We start from the raw sequence: 16372 nt of genomic DNA, 5'->3' as shown, positions 1-16372 counted from the left end.
ATTTTTTTTAAGCATTTGGAAAAAAAAATTTCAAGGAAAAATGGTTTGTTTTTTTTTAAACGTACCGTACGATATCGTACGGTATCGTACCACTCGTACCGTACCGTACAAACCTGTTCGTACGCGTACGAGAAACAACTATGAGATGGTGTTAGACTCAAGCATAAAGGGCAGAAACAGGATTAGGGACCCCTGAGAAAATAACTAGTGAAAGTGTGACACACCTCAGTCCCTTGGTAGTCGGCTGGGTGGGTGGGGCAGCACAAGGTTGGGGAGCCTCCATCAAGAAGGGACGCCCAGGACAAACACAGTCCGACCAGCAGGCACACAAATATGAACATGCTGCACTTGTTCCCCCTCCCCAAATTCATCAATCCATCATCAGCCTTCCTTCATTAGCAGTCAAGCAGCCTGAAGCGTGCATTTTAAGGTGAGATAAAGCAGAATTGAGCCAGCATTTGGGAAAAGTATTTTATCAACTTGGGCATCATCTGCACTTGGTCACCTTTTGGCTTAATTTGTCAAACTTTTTTTAAAATATTTTGCAACACTGATCCCACATTAGTACAGACCTTAGTAGAAGGTCACTGGAGTGCTTGCATTTTGTGTGTTTTGAATCTTCCACTGTCATTTCCTCTCTATTAAACTTGTGCATGTAGCCAGTAATCTGGCATTTGGTATCACAGCCTGAAATTTCCTCCAAATTTTAATTTTCCACCATTCAATTCAGGCCATAGAGAGGAGAGCACCGTTGAGTTCAGGAAAGTTCTCTTTTAGGTACCCTTTGCGTCTTTCCAGTTTTCAGAATTTTCATTCATGTCCACTAACAAGCAGATGGTAGCTTTGACCTGTGCCCTGCTTGAATAGAAGGTGGCTCTCCGGCAAGAGTTCGCCACTCCAGCAAGAGCTACAAGATCAAGGGACTCCAAACTTCATTTCAACAGATGCTTGCAACTTCTAGAACATGGAGGAAGAGCACAAGGACAAGGTGGAGCTAGCGCACTCTAGGCATCACTCTCAATCTCAAGAGAGTCACCACTCAAGTCATCATGATAGCCACTAAAAAAGTCAATAACAAAGTTGCCACATTGACCGACAACCACAAAATTGTTAAAATGCAAGCAAAGTGATGAGCTATGGTGGATCAAATGCAAGAGCTATGGTGATTAAACGATGATTAAGACAAGATTAGTGAGCAATTAATTGATAGCTTAATGTAAGCATGGATACTCAAAAACCAACAAATACTCATTAGACCAATGCCTCAATTTATAGAGTTTACATCCACAAGATGCCAAGCATCTAATCCCACTGATCTCTCCTTGATTCACTCCACCTCTTTTGCTTGATTCTCTCCACCTCTTCACTTTTCCTAGAATATCTCCACACATCCTAGAACTTCTCATGCTACCCTTTATTCTCTCCCAATAGATTCCACTCACCTTTTCACTGCTACCCACTCATTTACAGACTCTCTTTTACAGCCTCTTGCTAAGGGCTTGTTCCCGCACACACCCATTCACTTGTATATTTCAACAAAAATCACCACCAGCGTCATGAGAGTTGTCACAAGAGCCAATAGCCTAGTCACCACCGGCATCATCACATGCATGACGATCATCATGAGATCCTTCTTCGTCCAACTCCAGCTCCACTTCCAATTTTTCTACCTATTCCCATTCTCCATCACCACGGTAGCATTCCTGCACTGCATTGTTATGCTCAAGTCCCAATTCTCAAACTGAGCAGACCTAGATGCTCAAGATACTGAAGTCTCCCATGTTCAATGGAAAGATGGATGGTGAGGCGGTTCACCAATTGGGGTCGAGAGATGACAACCACACTACAGGCTCCAGTTTACATTGTTCGGACAGCATTGACTAGTTCCCCCTGTTTAAAGAACTATTTGAAGCATCATGGAGTTCCAACTTGGGAGAATTGTCATCAAATGGTTCTGAAAGAGTTTACCCCTTCTCGACTACCAATGCAATCTTAGAAGGCAGCAAGATAACTTCTCCCAGAAGTACAGCGAGATAACTTCTCTCAGAAGTACAACGAGCAAGTAGCTGACTATTTCGCCCACTTCAAAGAAGTTGTTACCCTTGCTCTAGAAGTCGATCAAGCTGAGAAAGCATGTTTCAAGGATGGCTTATTAAGGTAATATATATACCTAGATGAATCCAGGAACATGCCCAAATTCACCTTTTAGGAACGTGCACGTTATATACTCATGGTAGTCAACCCACAAGACTATATAACTATCAACTCCATTATGCATAGTATGGACTAGATACTACGACATCCCCACTAACGTCATCAGTGCCCAATAGTGGCTGTAGAACTCTGTATCAAGATATGCTCTCACACACACACACACACACACACACACACACACGAGTATATATTCACACAAAGCCCTTCGTACTAAGTTTCTGTCAAACCTCCGGAGATGCAGGGCAGACTCAGCCATAATGAAGACTAGCACTAAGGGAAGTAGCAAATGGAAATGCACCGCTAAAGATAGAAAGAATAAGCACAATAAGCCATCCTTGCACACGTTTGTCATTGCGCAGAAGCCCCAAAGTCTCTTGGATGCGGTTCGCGTGGCATAGACGCTCAAAACTCAAAAAGTTCCAAAGCTAGAGACACCAATGCAAAGCGCAAGGATAATTTCAACAAAAGCCCGCATGTGCTTCAAGTGACAATATATTGTGGGATCCCAAGAGATGCACAAGTAATCTAGATACAAATGCCCCAAGTTATGCTGAGCTTATGCATGAGTTGGCAAAGCTATGGGTGTTTTCCAAAGTACTCCAAGACCACGGTCGCCAAATACCAAGTTTCTAGCCATGTATGTGAGAAAGAATCTTCAAAGCCATTGGAGTTTGATGGAGAGTCTTTAACATCATCAGTGGCACCTTAAGCAATTGTGACACCACAGGAGGATAAGTCAGTTGATGTATCTTCACCAGAGGTGGAAGCAAGTTTCTTGGGAGCCGACAAGGCAATAGCTTTTGCTTCATTGTAGCAAAAAGTTTGATTCCTTGAGTTTGTTCCACAGCAGGGTGTACATGGTGAACTACACATCGAAGTCCAACGTGGAGTTTGTGGATGTTCGTCTAGGCATACATGGCTAAAATTGCAAGTGGATACAAATTCGAGTTAGCTGTTCTCAAGAGTGTCATCTACCTTTGACTCTTACATTTTCATGAGTGCTTTAGATTGGGTAAAGATAGATCTGGTGATCCATCTAGGCACATGAAGACATGTTTCCATGAACTCTGGAGGGGAGTCTATCAAGAGATTTTTCAATGGGAGGATGTACAACAAGAGCTAGTACTTCATTAGGAAGTGCTAGATCAATGGCAGATACTTCATCAAGAGGTGCTTGATCACAAGTTTTATTGGGAGATACATTTGCAAGTTTTTGTGTTGACACAAAGACAGTACAATGTTAGCTTCAAAACAAGATGCAGAGCTTCCTCAAAAGTTCTCAAAATCCAGTCCATTGGATCTGTGCAGACTTGAGTTGGTCAAATATTTTGTGCAATACCCGTTTGAAAAAACTATAGCTCAAGACAGCTACAGTCTTCGTGGGGAAGAATGTGGTGCACCTCCATCCATCATGTTCAAATTGGGCTGCACAATGATGGGCGGACCCGGTGCGGACAGCAGCAGCAGGGCAGTCAGTTACGTATGGGCAAGCGGACCAAATAGGTCCTGAGCGGCTACATATGGACCGGAAAGTGGGCAGCGGCAGCCTTTTTGGGGGTTTTTGGCTGGTCAACCAGCTTACAATTAGCCCATGACCAGCTTAAAGCAGGTCGACCAGCATCCCACTTCATTGATCAATCATTGGCCTTCCTTCTCTAGCTGTCTTCAGCTTAAAGCAGGTCGACCAGCATTGGCATGGCTGATGTCCCTATAAATAGCCAAACCCCTCCCCGGCCCCTCCATGCCCCACTCCATTGATTAATCATTGGCTATCCGTCTTCATCTGTCAAGCAGCCCAAGTTCTCGTAAGACTTTTCTTGAAGAAGGGGTACAGATGAAATCGGCCAGCATTTGGGAAAGCTTTTGTGTTACATCGACTTGGGCTTCATCTGCAATCGGTCACCTTTTGGCTAGTTGTGAAACATTCTTTTGTATTTTGGAGCATTGCTCACACATTAGTATAGAGCTTAGTAGCAGGTTACTGGAGCGCTTGTGTTTTCAGTCTTCTGTTGTCATTTCCTCTCTGTTAAGCCCTTGCATCTAGCCAGTAGTCCTATATAAAGGGCTGGAATCACTTAATTTACCCAACCAAGGATATGAAAAAATGTTCAAGGTTTGGAAAATTAGGACCTTCATTTTTTGTAGACTGTTTGGAATTGGTGCCAGCACTTCCCTTTTCTAACTGTGCAAGTTTTTCTTCTCCTCCAAGTACAGGGCTATCAATCTTACTCGCCTCCATGCAATCTGGAACAAGTGCATCAGTTGCCTCTGGCCTTTTCTGCGTTCTGCACTTCTTTGAAGAAGGAAGAAAAAAGTCTGCAAAAAATAGCCAGCAGAAAATGGTCATGTCCCAATTGTTTGCCAAGAGAAAACCAAGGCTAAAAATAAGGCATTTGTTGTGATAGAGACTTTGGCTGAACCTACCACTTTGGGTAAGCTTACAGTCACTGTCACAGTTAATGTGCATTAATTTTGATAAAGCCGAGTTACATTCATCTTGCTTTTTGGAGGCAGAACCTGACAAAACAAAACCAACCATATTACATGCATTCTTGCAGTGACTAAAATGCAAGTTTAAGTTGAAATCAAGCTTGAGAACATCTCAATGAGAACACTAGCAACCCAACCATCTTGCTGGCAACCTCCTTCTTGGCTAGCAGGTTTTACCAGAAGATAATGTAATTTCAGGGCAGGACGGCAAAGCTTAGGAGGACAGTTGAGGACTTGGAGCAATACACCCTTACGTAATCCTACCTCTTTTGGGCCTGTTTGGCATCAGTTACATACTCCAGATATTGTCGACTCCCTGGAGGATGAATGTACTTTGGGTTATTGTACAATTTGTCATTCTTAGCAAATGGCTTCTTCAAGGAAAGTAACTTTCAGCCTGAAGAGCCATAATATAATCACAAAAGGCCATCCAACAATCCTGGCAAGTTTTTGAAGAGAGTAGACACTGACATCCTACTACATATATGGCTCACCATCAGAACTTGAATAAATTATTACTGTTTTGGGACTGAAACTTAATATTTTCGTATTGTCTAACAGAGAGCGCAGTAACTACTATCATATGGACTCAAATTCTATCCACAGATTGGGATTTATCATGGCTTCTATTTTGATGACACAGTTGGGGATTGGAACCCATCTTTAGAAGGTTCTCTCTCATTCGTATATGATATGTATGCTTTTGCTTTGGAGATACGGTTGGATCTTGTGCCCAAATCTGGAATATATTCTAGTAGTATTTGTCACCAAATGGCAAGCCAATGGAAATATTATGGATTGCACAATGATTGAATCTTACAAAGTTGAGGATAATTTTTAAGGTGGTGGGAAGGATGTTATCATTTTGGATATTTCCCAGTTTTCAAATGTGGAAAAGCTTTGGAACGCACCAGGATGCCCAAAAGGCTATAATGTGCAGCTCTAAGAATGGGGAATTATCACCAAGTAACAAAGAGCTAGGCACCTTTGATTTGGTTGACTGTGCCCGGAAGGATGACATGGATTTGCGAAATGGCAGTAAAGCCTTTGGAAGCTCAAAGACGCACGGTAAATTACTCTTGTAGGCCTACCTAGAGCAGCCTAGGCAGGGCCATGTGAACAAGGGCACACACTTTGATTAAAAGGCATGACAGCTTATAACCAGGGCACCTTATATTTTAATACATGTGAAAGGGCCCAGTTTTGCATTTTACATGTTTGGACACTCTATTCATATTTTTGGGCATACATTTAAGAGTGTGAGCACACTTTTGTTGCGTTCACCACCTCTACTCCCACCACTTGTTTTTATGTGCTTTAACAGGCGCCTTTTCCAGTATGCTGGCTGCCCTTGTTGTCCAGGTTGCCTGTGTGCTGGTCCTCTATGGGCTGGCTGGCTGGCTGGCTGTGAAGGCCTCATGAGCTAGCCGACTGACTGCCCAAGCCTTCTAGGCCTGGCCGACAGCCAGTCCATGCCCCTAGGGGCTGGCCGACTAGACCTATGCCCTACAAGGGCTGGCCATTACATGCTATGGGGTTTTGTGAGAGCCAAAGCCATGGCCCAAGTGTTGGGTACCATGCATAGTCACAAGGGACGGGGGACGGGGACGGGGGACGGGACAGGGGACGGCCATAAGTAAGGAACGGGGACGGGGGAGGGAACGGCACTCAAAAAATACTTTTTTTTTAAATTTTCCTACTCTACACTTATTCTACTTTGGAAGTACATCAAAATGAGCACAAATTTACACTAAAATGGTAAGCTTTTGAGTCATATTAATAATTAAGTAGATACAAAATGAGTCATGACTCAAGAGTCAGGAGTCAGGACTAAGCCTTAAGGAGGCAGAATACATGGACGGACTCAAATGAGTCAATGACAAAAAAGTGCTGAAGACTAGAGGCTAGAGGCTAGAGCTAAGTAGTAAGGCCCATGAATCATGATCCATGAATGATCATCCACGTGAAGTTTTCGCCTCATGGTCATGGGTAGCTTGTGCCAAAGAAGCATCAAGCTCATCCTCAGTCTCATCCTCACTAGCATGCTGCTCCTGCACCTCATCCTCTTGTTGCTCTTCTTGTTGACTCATCTCCCACTCGGTAAAGGAATCTGCCTTCTTGGTCACGCTCTTGCAAAGCATTCGCAAGTTCGCGCTGACGAAGACAAGGTCATTGGCACGCTCCACCCCGAGTCGGTTCCTCTTCCTAGAGGCAATGTGGCTGTAGGTACTCCAAAGTTGCTCCAAGCAAGAGGAGCTGACGGCTTGGCTAAGTATGCGGATGGCAAACTGCTGCAGCTCCGATCCATCTGAACCAAAGTCCTCCCACCATAGAGCAGCACCAACTTTGGAGTGGTCAACCTGTGCATCATGACAGCCATAGGAGCCATGAAATGACCTATACATCGAAAGCTGGTCCCTGATCTTGCGCCTAACCGATGCATCAGGCACCAAACGATCCAAGATGATCCTCCATCCAGCGCTCACCTCCCGGTCGCTCTCCTGCTTGTTGCCTTGGAATTCTGGGTCCACCACATAAGTTGCTGCATGCAATGGAGAGTAGTAGGAATTCCACCTTCCTAGACACAAGGCATGGATCTCCTCATATCTGTCTTCGTCAGGCACGAAGTCTTTCAACTTCTCTATCATGCGATCCATGGCCTCGTAGACCTTGCCTATGTTAGAAGTCATCTCCTGTCTAGATTTATACACCAGGGCCTTTGTTGTGGGTGTGCCCGCCCTTATCAGGTGTTTTATCATTTTTCCTCACTCCCCGCATTTTTCCCCTATTTTTTCCCAGATATGCACGAATTGCCAAGAAAGAAACAGTTTCAAGATGTGGATTGTCGTGTATTATAATCACTTGCCCAATTGGAGTCACTGAAGGCTTGCAATTCTAAATCACCTCCCTTGCATAGAACAATCCAAGATCTTGAGTGCCTTGAAGATACGTTTAATTGCCGGCCAATGCTTAGTGCTTGGGCAATGCATGAAATTTGAAAGTTGTGACACACTATACGTGGATGGATGCCAGATGGTTGGCAGGAGCCCATGGGGCTGGCCGACTGCACCCCATGGCTGGCCGACCTGTTTTCCACAGTCGTGTAGGTGATGGTGGCTGGCCGACTTGGTCCTTCAGTCGTGGAGGCTACTACTACTGGCCGACTGCTTTATGCAGTCGTGGAGAGCCTCTAGCACAGGCCGACTGCATCTATGGGGCATATAAATATGCCCCATGCTCCCCACTACTTTTGTATCATATCGGGATCTTCTTGTGTATATCAGAGTAGAGTTACACGCCTACATCTCTCTCTCTCTTGTGCTGTTTTTTCTGCCTGCGTTTTTGCTCTTGTGTTCCCAGATCTGGTCATCATCTCCGCAACGTATTCTGACATGATATCAGAGCCCTAGGTTCTAGAAAGGTCTTGGGATTTGTGTGAGCAAGAGGGGGACTGTTTTGGGCTGATCGGGAAGAGGAGAAGCAAGAGGAAGGCGGGCTGATTTGCTGGACAGCCACTTGCAGGTTTTAGTTCTTCTTTGTTCCCACCCACCCACCCTTTTCAGAGTACATCCCCAATGGCAGATCTATTTGAGATGGCTAAGAGACATGTGAAGATCCCGACACTCCCCACGTTCCCGGTGGACCGTCAGTTGGACGGGAGCAACTACGGCATATGGAAGGTTATGATGGAATCTGTTCTGGAGTCTTACGACCTCGCTGATTTCGTCGTTGTTGGTGTTCCACGGCCAGAAGTTGAGGAAGGGGAGTTACCGTCAACCCGAAAGGACCGGGAGGCCCAAACACAGATGTGGGATCGTGTCAACGCCAGGGTCCGTTCGTTTATTTTCCTCAACTGCACACCGCAGGTAATCAATCATGTAAAGCATATGACGCTGGCCAGAGGTATATGGCAGCAACAGGGTATCGCCCATGAAGAGGATTTCCTTGGAAGTACAGATGCGGGTTATGAGCCCTGCAAAGTCGTCGACGATGCGGGAGCATATTAACAAGCTGCAGGCTCTTCAGCAAGACGTTCTTCAGGCTGGGAAGGAGATATCGTCAGAGGACATGGCCATAACGTTGCAATCGCACTTGCCCTCTTCGTACTCAGCATTTTACTCCTCTTTGATTACCAGTGGAAGGCTCAGCACCATCACGTGGGAGGAGCTTGTGCCCATGGTCCTGGACCAGGAGGAACGATTCACGAACCCTCCTCAGGGTGGAGGTTTGGAGGCCTTTACTGGCCAACGGTCGAAAGGCCGTAACTCGGGCAAAGGAAAGGCTTCATCGGAGAAGTCTTCTGAGAAGAAGTCCGACGCTGACCGCGAGAAGCTGAAGGCAGAGAGGACCTGTAATGATTGTGGCAAGAAAGGCCACTACTGGAGGCAGTGTCCCAAGCGAAGATCGAGAAGGGTGAAGATTCCTCAGTAGCAATCATGAAGACTCCGGCTTTTGTGCACCTGGAGGTGATGGACACCGATGTTTTATTTTCTTCAGGCGGGGAGGAGATTGGAGGACTCTCCGCAACGGATACTCGGGAGTGGATTCTCGATAGTGGTGCTTCCAGGCACATGACTCCTTCCCGTTCCGGTTTACAGGATCTCTGCAGGCTTTCTGGTCATATTCTTACTAGAGATACGTCCACTATCCCAGTTCACAGAGGGCAGGTTGGAGATAGTTCCCGATGGCAAAGGGGGGAAGCATTCCTCCCAAGTGTTGTATGTTCCGGCACTTGGTTTTCATCTGTTGTCAGTGCATCAGGTTTGCAAGACTGGCGTACGGGTGGAGTTTGATGAGCATTTTGTTGCTCTCCAGGACAAAGCAACAGGCCAAGTGGTTTGGGAAGGCGGAGTGGAGAATGGAGTTTACAGGCTTTCAACACTCTCTCTCCCAGGTCCTCAGGTTTGTGATGAGTGGAAGTCTGGTAATGGCCACTTAAGTGTGGATACGCTGCAAGTGCGGGCTTTTCGAGACCAGATGGTGGATAGCTTACCAGTAGATGGCGGCAGTTGGCAGGAACTTTCCAGTATTGATGTTGGTGGTTCTTGTGTTCGTGAGTCAGAGGAAGCTGAACAGGTCACTTATGCTCTGATGTCTCGTAGTGTTCGAGACATAGAACCTCCAGTAGATGAGGATGTTCTTTCCACGGGGACCTTTCGGAAAGCCAGGCAGGTGACAGGTGCTTACTTGCAGAAGGAGGTGGTTTCTCCAGGCTTAGTGGTTCCGGATTCAGAGGGGGTGGTTGACAGGTTTCATCAAGTTTCCAGGACTTGTTTGTGCACCGTAACAGGTGTTGATCCTTGTGAGCAGTGTGATGTCTCTGTGACTCAGAAGCTGTATGGTTCAATGATCTGGTTGATGGACACCAGATTGGACGAGAGCTTCCTGATGAGGCAGTTTAGCTCATGATTGGAGATGTCTCTTTGGGAAGCAAGATTGTGTTTCCTGTGGTTTCTGCAGCATGCGAAGGATCATGGACTCTTGTACACAGGAGGGGGATTGCTGGATGGAGTCCGACTCCACGGTTGGAGTGACTCAGTTTGGGGAGGAGATCCGGACACGAGGGGATCTACTTCAGGCCCAGGAGCAGTTTTATGGAGCAGTTGGAGATAGTCATCTTTTGCCTTGTCGAGATCAGAGGCAGAGTACCGGGCTGTTTGTGATGCTGCTTGTGAGGTGGTGAAGATGCAGAGGTTGCATGGCAGGTTTGGGCTTCCACTGGAGGAAGCCATGGTCATCCAGAGGCACTTTGTTCGTGAACAGATCGTTGCTGATGACATCTTGCTGTTCGACGGAGGACAGTACGGTGGACCTCTTCACGAAGTCGCTATCTCAGGATTTGCTCAGGCGGCACCCCAGCTCCCAATGGTTGGTTACACAGCCAGGAGCTGAGAGGGGGTGTTAGAAGTCATCTCCTGTCTAGATTTATACACCAGGGCCTTTGTTGTGGGTGTGCCCGCCCTTATCAGGTGTTTTATCATTTTTCCTCACTCCCCGCATTTTTCCCCTATTTTTTCCCATTTTTCCGTAGTGTGGATGGATGCCATATGGTTGGCAGGAGCCCATGGGGCTGGCCGACTGCACCCCATGGCTGGCCGACCTGTTTTACACAGTCATGTAGGTGCTGGTGGCTGGCCGACTTGGTCCTTCAGTCGTGGAGGCTACTACTGCTGGCCGACTGCTTTATGCAGTCGTGGAGAGCCTCTAGCACAGGCCGACTGCATCTATGGGGCATATAAATATGCCCCATGCTCCCCACTACTTTTGTATCATATCGGGATCTTCTTGTGTATATCAGAGCAAAGTTACACGCCTACATCTCTCTCTCTCTCTTGTGCTGTTTTTTCTGCCTGCGTTTTTGCTCTCGTGTTCCCAGATCTGGTCATCATCTCCGCTGCGTATTCTGACAACCTATGCATGGTTGCATAGCATCTACAATCCTCAATAGGTGGACTATGGGCCTCACCATAGCATCTGTGGTCTTCACACGCTCCCACCAAGAGGCGTCATCCGCCCGTAGCCTACACTCTTGGCCAGTGTTTGTATGGGACTCTTGCATGGCGACAAACTCGTCGCTAAGGAAAAGCCCCCTGAAAGCACCGCTATAATCCTTCAACCGGCCCAACATGAGAAAGTTGTAGGCAAACCGGGTGTCGGAATATTTGAGGAGAGAGAGACAGTACCTCTTGTTGAACTCATGCCGAAGTCTTTGGTGGTTGAGGACAAAGAAGACCATGGTTTTGGCCTCCTCAATGAACGGGCTGATCCATGGTAATCCCCCGATGTCCTTGAGGGGTTGTTTAGGCAATGAGCCATACAAAAGGACACCGTGACATGTCCATACATACCTTGGAGAATAGCTCCCGCCGCCCTATTGGAAGGCTCCCCATCCGCAACAAAGCCCACTACATGCTCGGGGCCAACGATCTCCGTGGTGGTAGCCCACTCCACCGCAAGCACATCCGCGCTCTTCCCAGTGCCGGATGCATCATGAGATGAGATGAAGTACATCTCTCCGCGGGAATATGCAACCATGCTGTTAATACTCCTCTTGCGGGTGTCACTCCATCCATCCACAATGAGGGAGACTCCGTTCCTCTCCCATTGCCGCTTTGTGTTGTCGGCCGCTTGCTCTACAATGCGCTTCTCCTTCTCGAGCAATGTAGTGCGCAAGCTCTCGGATGAGGGGGGCGTATAGGTTGAGCCATACTCTCCAATCTTCTTAACCATGACCTTGAAGTATTCCGACCTATTCAAGAAAGTAATTTACTAATGAGAAGGGGACTAGGATGATGAAAACATGAATGATGAATTGCATCTCCTCATCCATAGCTTTCTCCCAACACACATTTCCAACAGCCTCATCAATGCATGTGGGCTCTACAACCTGCACAACTTTTGCCATGTATGCATAGTGATGTGCCACATAACCATCATAGGTAAACCTCTGCACAAGATTCTTCACTCTCCCAGATCTTCGCAGCTTTGCATTCATAGCTTCCATAGCCTTCTTTACATCAGGTGTTCTCATAGCTCGTATCCCAAGATCCTCATCAAGGCTCATCTCCGAGCCACTAGACTCTCCATCAACATGAGAATGTCCTGCAGAAATGTCGGGCATACTAAGGGACTCAATCACTTTCTCTTTGCCTTTATGTGATGTACTAATTACATTTGCAGGACTGGTATTATGACACAACCTGCCACTCCATGATCTATCAACTGAACCACTAGAGATGAGGACTCTCCTGGTCCACTCAAAGACTGTGATTGCTGACTTGCATTCTGTGCAACCACATTTCCACTCACATCAACCCCAACAGCTTCTTTTTCAGTAGCATACCAGCTGCTCATCTCATCAAAAACATCCCTGCTTACCCTCAACTCATATGTAGCAGGGTTATAACACCTGTATCTCTTTTGCTCAAGGGAATACCCAATAAACATACATTTTTCAGCTTTTGGATCCAGCTTACTTCTCAGCTCATCTGGCACATGCATATATGCAATGCATCCAAAGACTTTCAGATGAGACAAATCAAGTTTTCTGCCAGTAAACCTCTCCTCTGGAGTTACATCATGTATGGCTGCAGTTGGAGTCCTATTCATGATGTAAATTGCTGTAGAAACAACCTCAGTCCAATAGCTATGCGGCATATTCTTCTCTCCCATCAATGCTCGCGCAATCTCAGCAATGTGCCTGTTTTTCCGCTTAGCAACTCCATTTTGCTGCGGAGTGTATCTGCATATGTAAACTGTCTCCGAATACCATTCTTCTTCAAAAATTCAGAGAACTCATTGGAGAAGTACTCTCCCCCTCCATCTGACCTTAGGCACTTTACATATTTTCCTGTTTGCTTTTCAACCGTAACTCTGAAATTCTGAAAATGAGTGAACACCTCACCCTTCTCCTTCATGAAGTATACCCACACTTTTCTTGTGTGGTCATCAATAAATGTCACATAAATAATACCTGCAGCCTCCCATAGACATGGTCTTCGTAGAACCCCATACATCTGAATGCACAACATCTAGTGCATTTATGCTCACATTTCTGTCACGTGGAAATACATGCTTTGTTTGCTTTCCAAATTGGCATGCTTCACATATTTTCTGCATACCTTCAACTTTAAACTTTGGCAACCCTGTCACAATTCCTTTAGTCTGCATAGACTTCATTCTCTGCACATTCACATGTCCAATTCTTTTATGCCAAATAACTGTGTCTGCAACAATTCCTGAACCATTTGCAAACATCGCAGCACTCACTTCAGGCATGTTTACATTCAATGTAAACATTCTGTCCACTCTGTTGCCTTTTGCAACCAACCTGCACTTGTCTTTAAAGTCTTCAATATAACAACCATCAGGGTTAAACCGAACCTGCAAACCCTGCTCAATCATCTAGCCAACTGAAACCAGATTCTTTGTTATGTTCCGAACATGAAGTACATCTGCAAAGTACTTCACTTTGCCATCCTGCATAGATAATGAATGGCACATCTCCAACATGGACAATCGGATGAACAGTGTCATCCCTTGTTTCCACAAAACCTGACCTTTCAAGGTTTTTCATCTCCTTGAACCACTCCCCATGACTTGTCATGTGGTTCGAAGCACCTGAATCAACGTATCATACATCATCTTTATGTGCTGTGTCAACATTTTCAGACATGGTATTAACGACATGCTGCATAACAAACAACCTTTCATTATCCTCATTGTTTCTGCTCGAGGATGCATAGTTGTTTTGTTGCAATTTCCCATTTTGCATGTCAGCCTGCTTCTTATAACAATCTGCCTGCACACATGTCCAGACTTACCACAATAAAAGCATCCACGTGTATCATTATACTGCCTTTGCCAATTTCCACGACCTCTTTGACTCCCCCTGCCTCTGAATTGGCCTCTTCCACCTGAGTGTTGTTGTTGTGAATTCTGAGACTGTTGTTGTTGCTGCTGCTGGGCCATAATTCTGATTACCTGTTTTTGGCCACCTCCTTGGCCGCGTCCACGGCTTCCTCTACCTCGTCCTCTTCCTGAACTTGTGTAGAAGGCCTGTTGCTCTGAACTGTTTTTGTTTTGTGAAGACTGTTGGTCTTCACCCAAGCTCTTCTCTTCTATAATCAACATAGACACCAAATCTGTGAAATTGGAAATGTTTTCCCGAGTCTGAATAGACGTCTTGAACGCCTTGTATTGTGGCCCGAGACCACGTAGACAGACTTCCACCTTATCATCATCATCTACATGTCCAGGCTTACCACAATAAAAGCATCCACGTGTATCATTATACTGCAAGGTACTTCACTTTGCCATCCTGCATAGACAATGGCACATCTCCAACCTGGACAATTAGATGAGCAGTGTCATCCCCTGTTTCCACAAAACCTGGTCTTTCAAGGTTTTTCATCTCCTTGAACAACTCCCCATGACTTGTCATGTGGTTCGAAGCACCTGAATCAACGTACCATACATCATCTTTATGTGCTGCTTCAACATTTTCAGACATGGCATTAACAACATACTGCATAACAAACAACCTTTCATTATCCTCATTGTTTCTACTCGAGGATGCATAGTTGTTTTGCATACAAAAGGACACACTTCTAAGAATTGTCCAAAGAAGACTAGCACTCCGCAAACTACCACCCCAGCCTCCGCGGCTTCTGTGGTGAGTCCCACTCCCACACTAACCCCAACGGTCATCCCTAGTTCTTCGGACCCAAGTTCTTCAGTTGGATGTCATGTGGACATATCTGTACAATAGTTGCAAGACTTGGAGTGGAAACTGGTCCCATGTGAGCCCCAGTCCAGGACGAGTCAGCTAGGCTCTAAGTGTCTAAGTTCAGGTGCACAAGTCCCGTACATGGTCTTGGTGTGCATTGTCCTGCACATGAAGCAGTGCCAGTCCGTTCTATGAGTCTCCCTCACGAATGATGTCAAGAGTTCTGGGTGTTCAGCTTGTAGCCAGATACCAGGTGTCTACGTAGATGCATGTAGATTACGTGTAGGAGAAGGGAGCAGCCCTTTGGGCTATCCCACGAAGCGATTGGCATCCCTACTAGACTAGAAGACTGGGTAGGCCTTAGGCCACCCAAGGGAGCCAAGAGGCCCATGGCCAAGCCCAATAGCCACTATTGGCTAGAGCATGCTGTCTACAAGCCTGGCAGGCCTGACAACAAGGCAACCAGGCCTAAAGGGGCTATGGGCCAAGTCCGCCAGCCCACAAGCCTTGACCAGCCTGTCAGCCAACATCTCAACAGTTGGACAGCCATGCCCAAGGTGGCCAAAACAATGCAAGGCGGCCACATTGTGGCCAGCAGAGCAAGACGCCTAAAAAGGGCATGGGCATCAGAACATGTCGTGGAGAGCCCATAAACAAGCCGACCCCTGTATGAGCAAACCAACCAGCATAGTAGAGAATATATAAGCATTGTTTAGGATTTCAGTCATGCATCTTAGCATTCACAACAGGTTGAAGTACTCCAAGGGCCAGGACAACCAAGGAGAGTGCTACAGCCAAGGTGAAGGTGAAAAGTCAAGAACCAAAAGACTGTACAGATTTTTGCATCATTCTAATAAAGCAAATACACCATTCGTGGTGGGGGCCCTACAAAGGGTATTCCGGACACCCAGCCGACCGTCAGCCACAATCACCTCATCAGCTCCAGATCCAAGACATGCTCCACCGCCATCGAGCTACCTTTCCACGTGACACAGCTGAGGGAGACCTCTCGGCCATACTCATTAGCCCCATGCTTGATATTTTGGAGAGTGGTATACCATCTACTCGGAGCTGATGCTGCTCTCATGTTTCGATGTTCGTAGTATTCCATGATGAATTTCCATGGACAGTTTTGTATCACCCCAATGAGATGGCTATGTTTATGTTTTCTTTCTGTTTTATTTTCCATTCCATGATGAGATATGCCATGGACATTATTGTATCACTTTGGCCTTATAGGCCCATTGGTTCTTTGGTAGACGCTTAATATCTCATAGGCCTAGGATCCCGACCACGGCATCCTCACCATCGCCAGATTAGAGCCATTATTGCAACGCATCGGAAGCACCTACCTCGCTTCTACGACCTCTCCATTCTAGACAGCCCTATGGCGGAGATATTTGATCTAAGGAGAGGGCAGCACTTCAACTGATCAACATA

The 16372-nt window shown here is 46.2% G+C and overlaps 1 protein-coding gene across 3 annotated transcripts in view; it reads right to left on the bottom strand.

The window, feature by feature from the left end:
• The window catches only part of LOC147627990 (uncharacterized), a 40575-nt gene that overhangs the window by 11616 nt on the left and 12587 nt on the right, over positions 1 to 16372 (bottom strand). For 2 of the 3 annotated variants that reach the window (XM_086814962.1, XM_086814960.1), the window contains 2 exons: positions 4639 to 4731; positions 4345 to 4530 (listed from right to left, as the gene is read on the bottom strand). In XM_086814962.1, the coding sequence (XP_086671088.1) occupies positions 4345 to 4530; positions 4639 to 4731 (279 nt within the window). The remainder of the gene's footprint in view (positions 1 to 4344; positions 4531 to 4638; positions 4732 to 16372) is intronic. The other variant, XM_086814961.1, reaches the window with a different exon arrangement.

This window comes from Cibotium barometz, chromosome 20, assembly GCF_041138505.1.
Source record: "Cibotium barometz isolate CiBa-2024 chromosome 20, ASM4113850v1, whole genome shotgun sequence".
NCBI lineage: Eukaryota > Viridiplantae > Streptophyta > Polypodiopsida > Cyatheales > Cibotiaceae > Cibotium > Cibotium barometz.
This window is presented reverse-complemented; position numbering and strand designations above follow the sequence as displayed.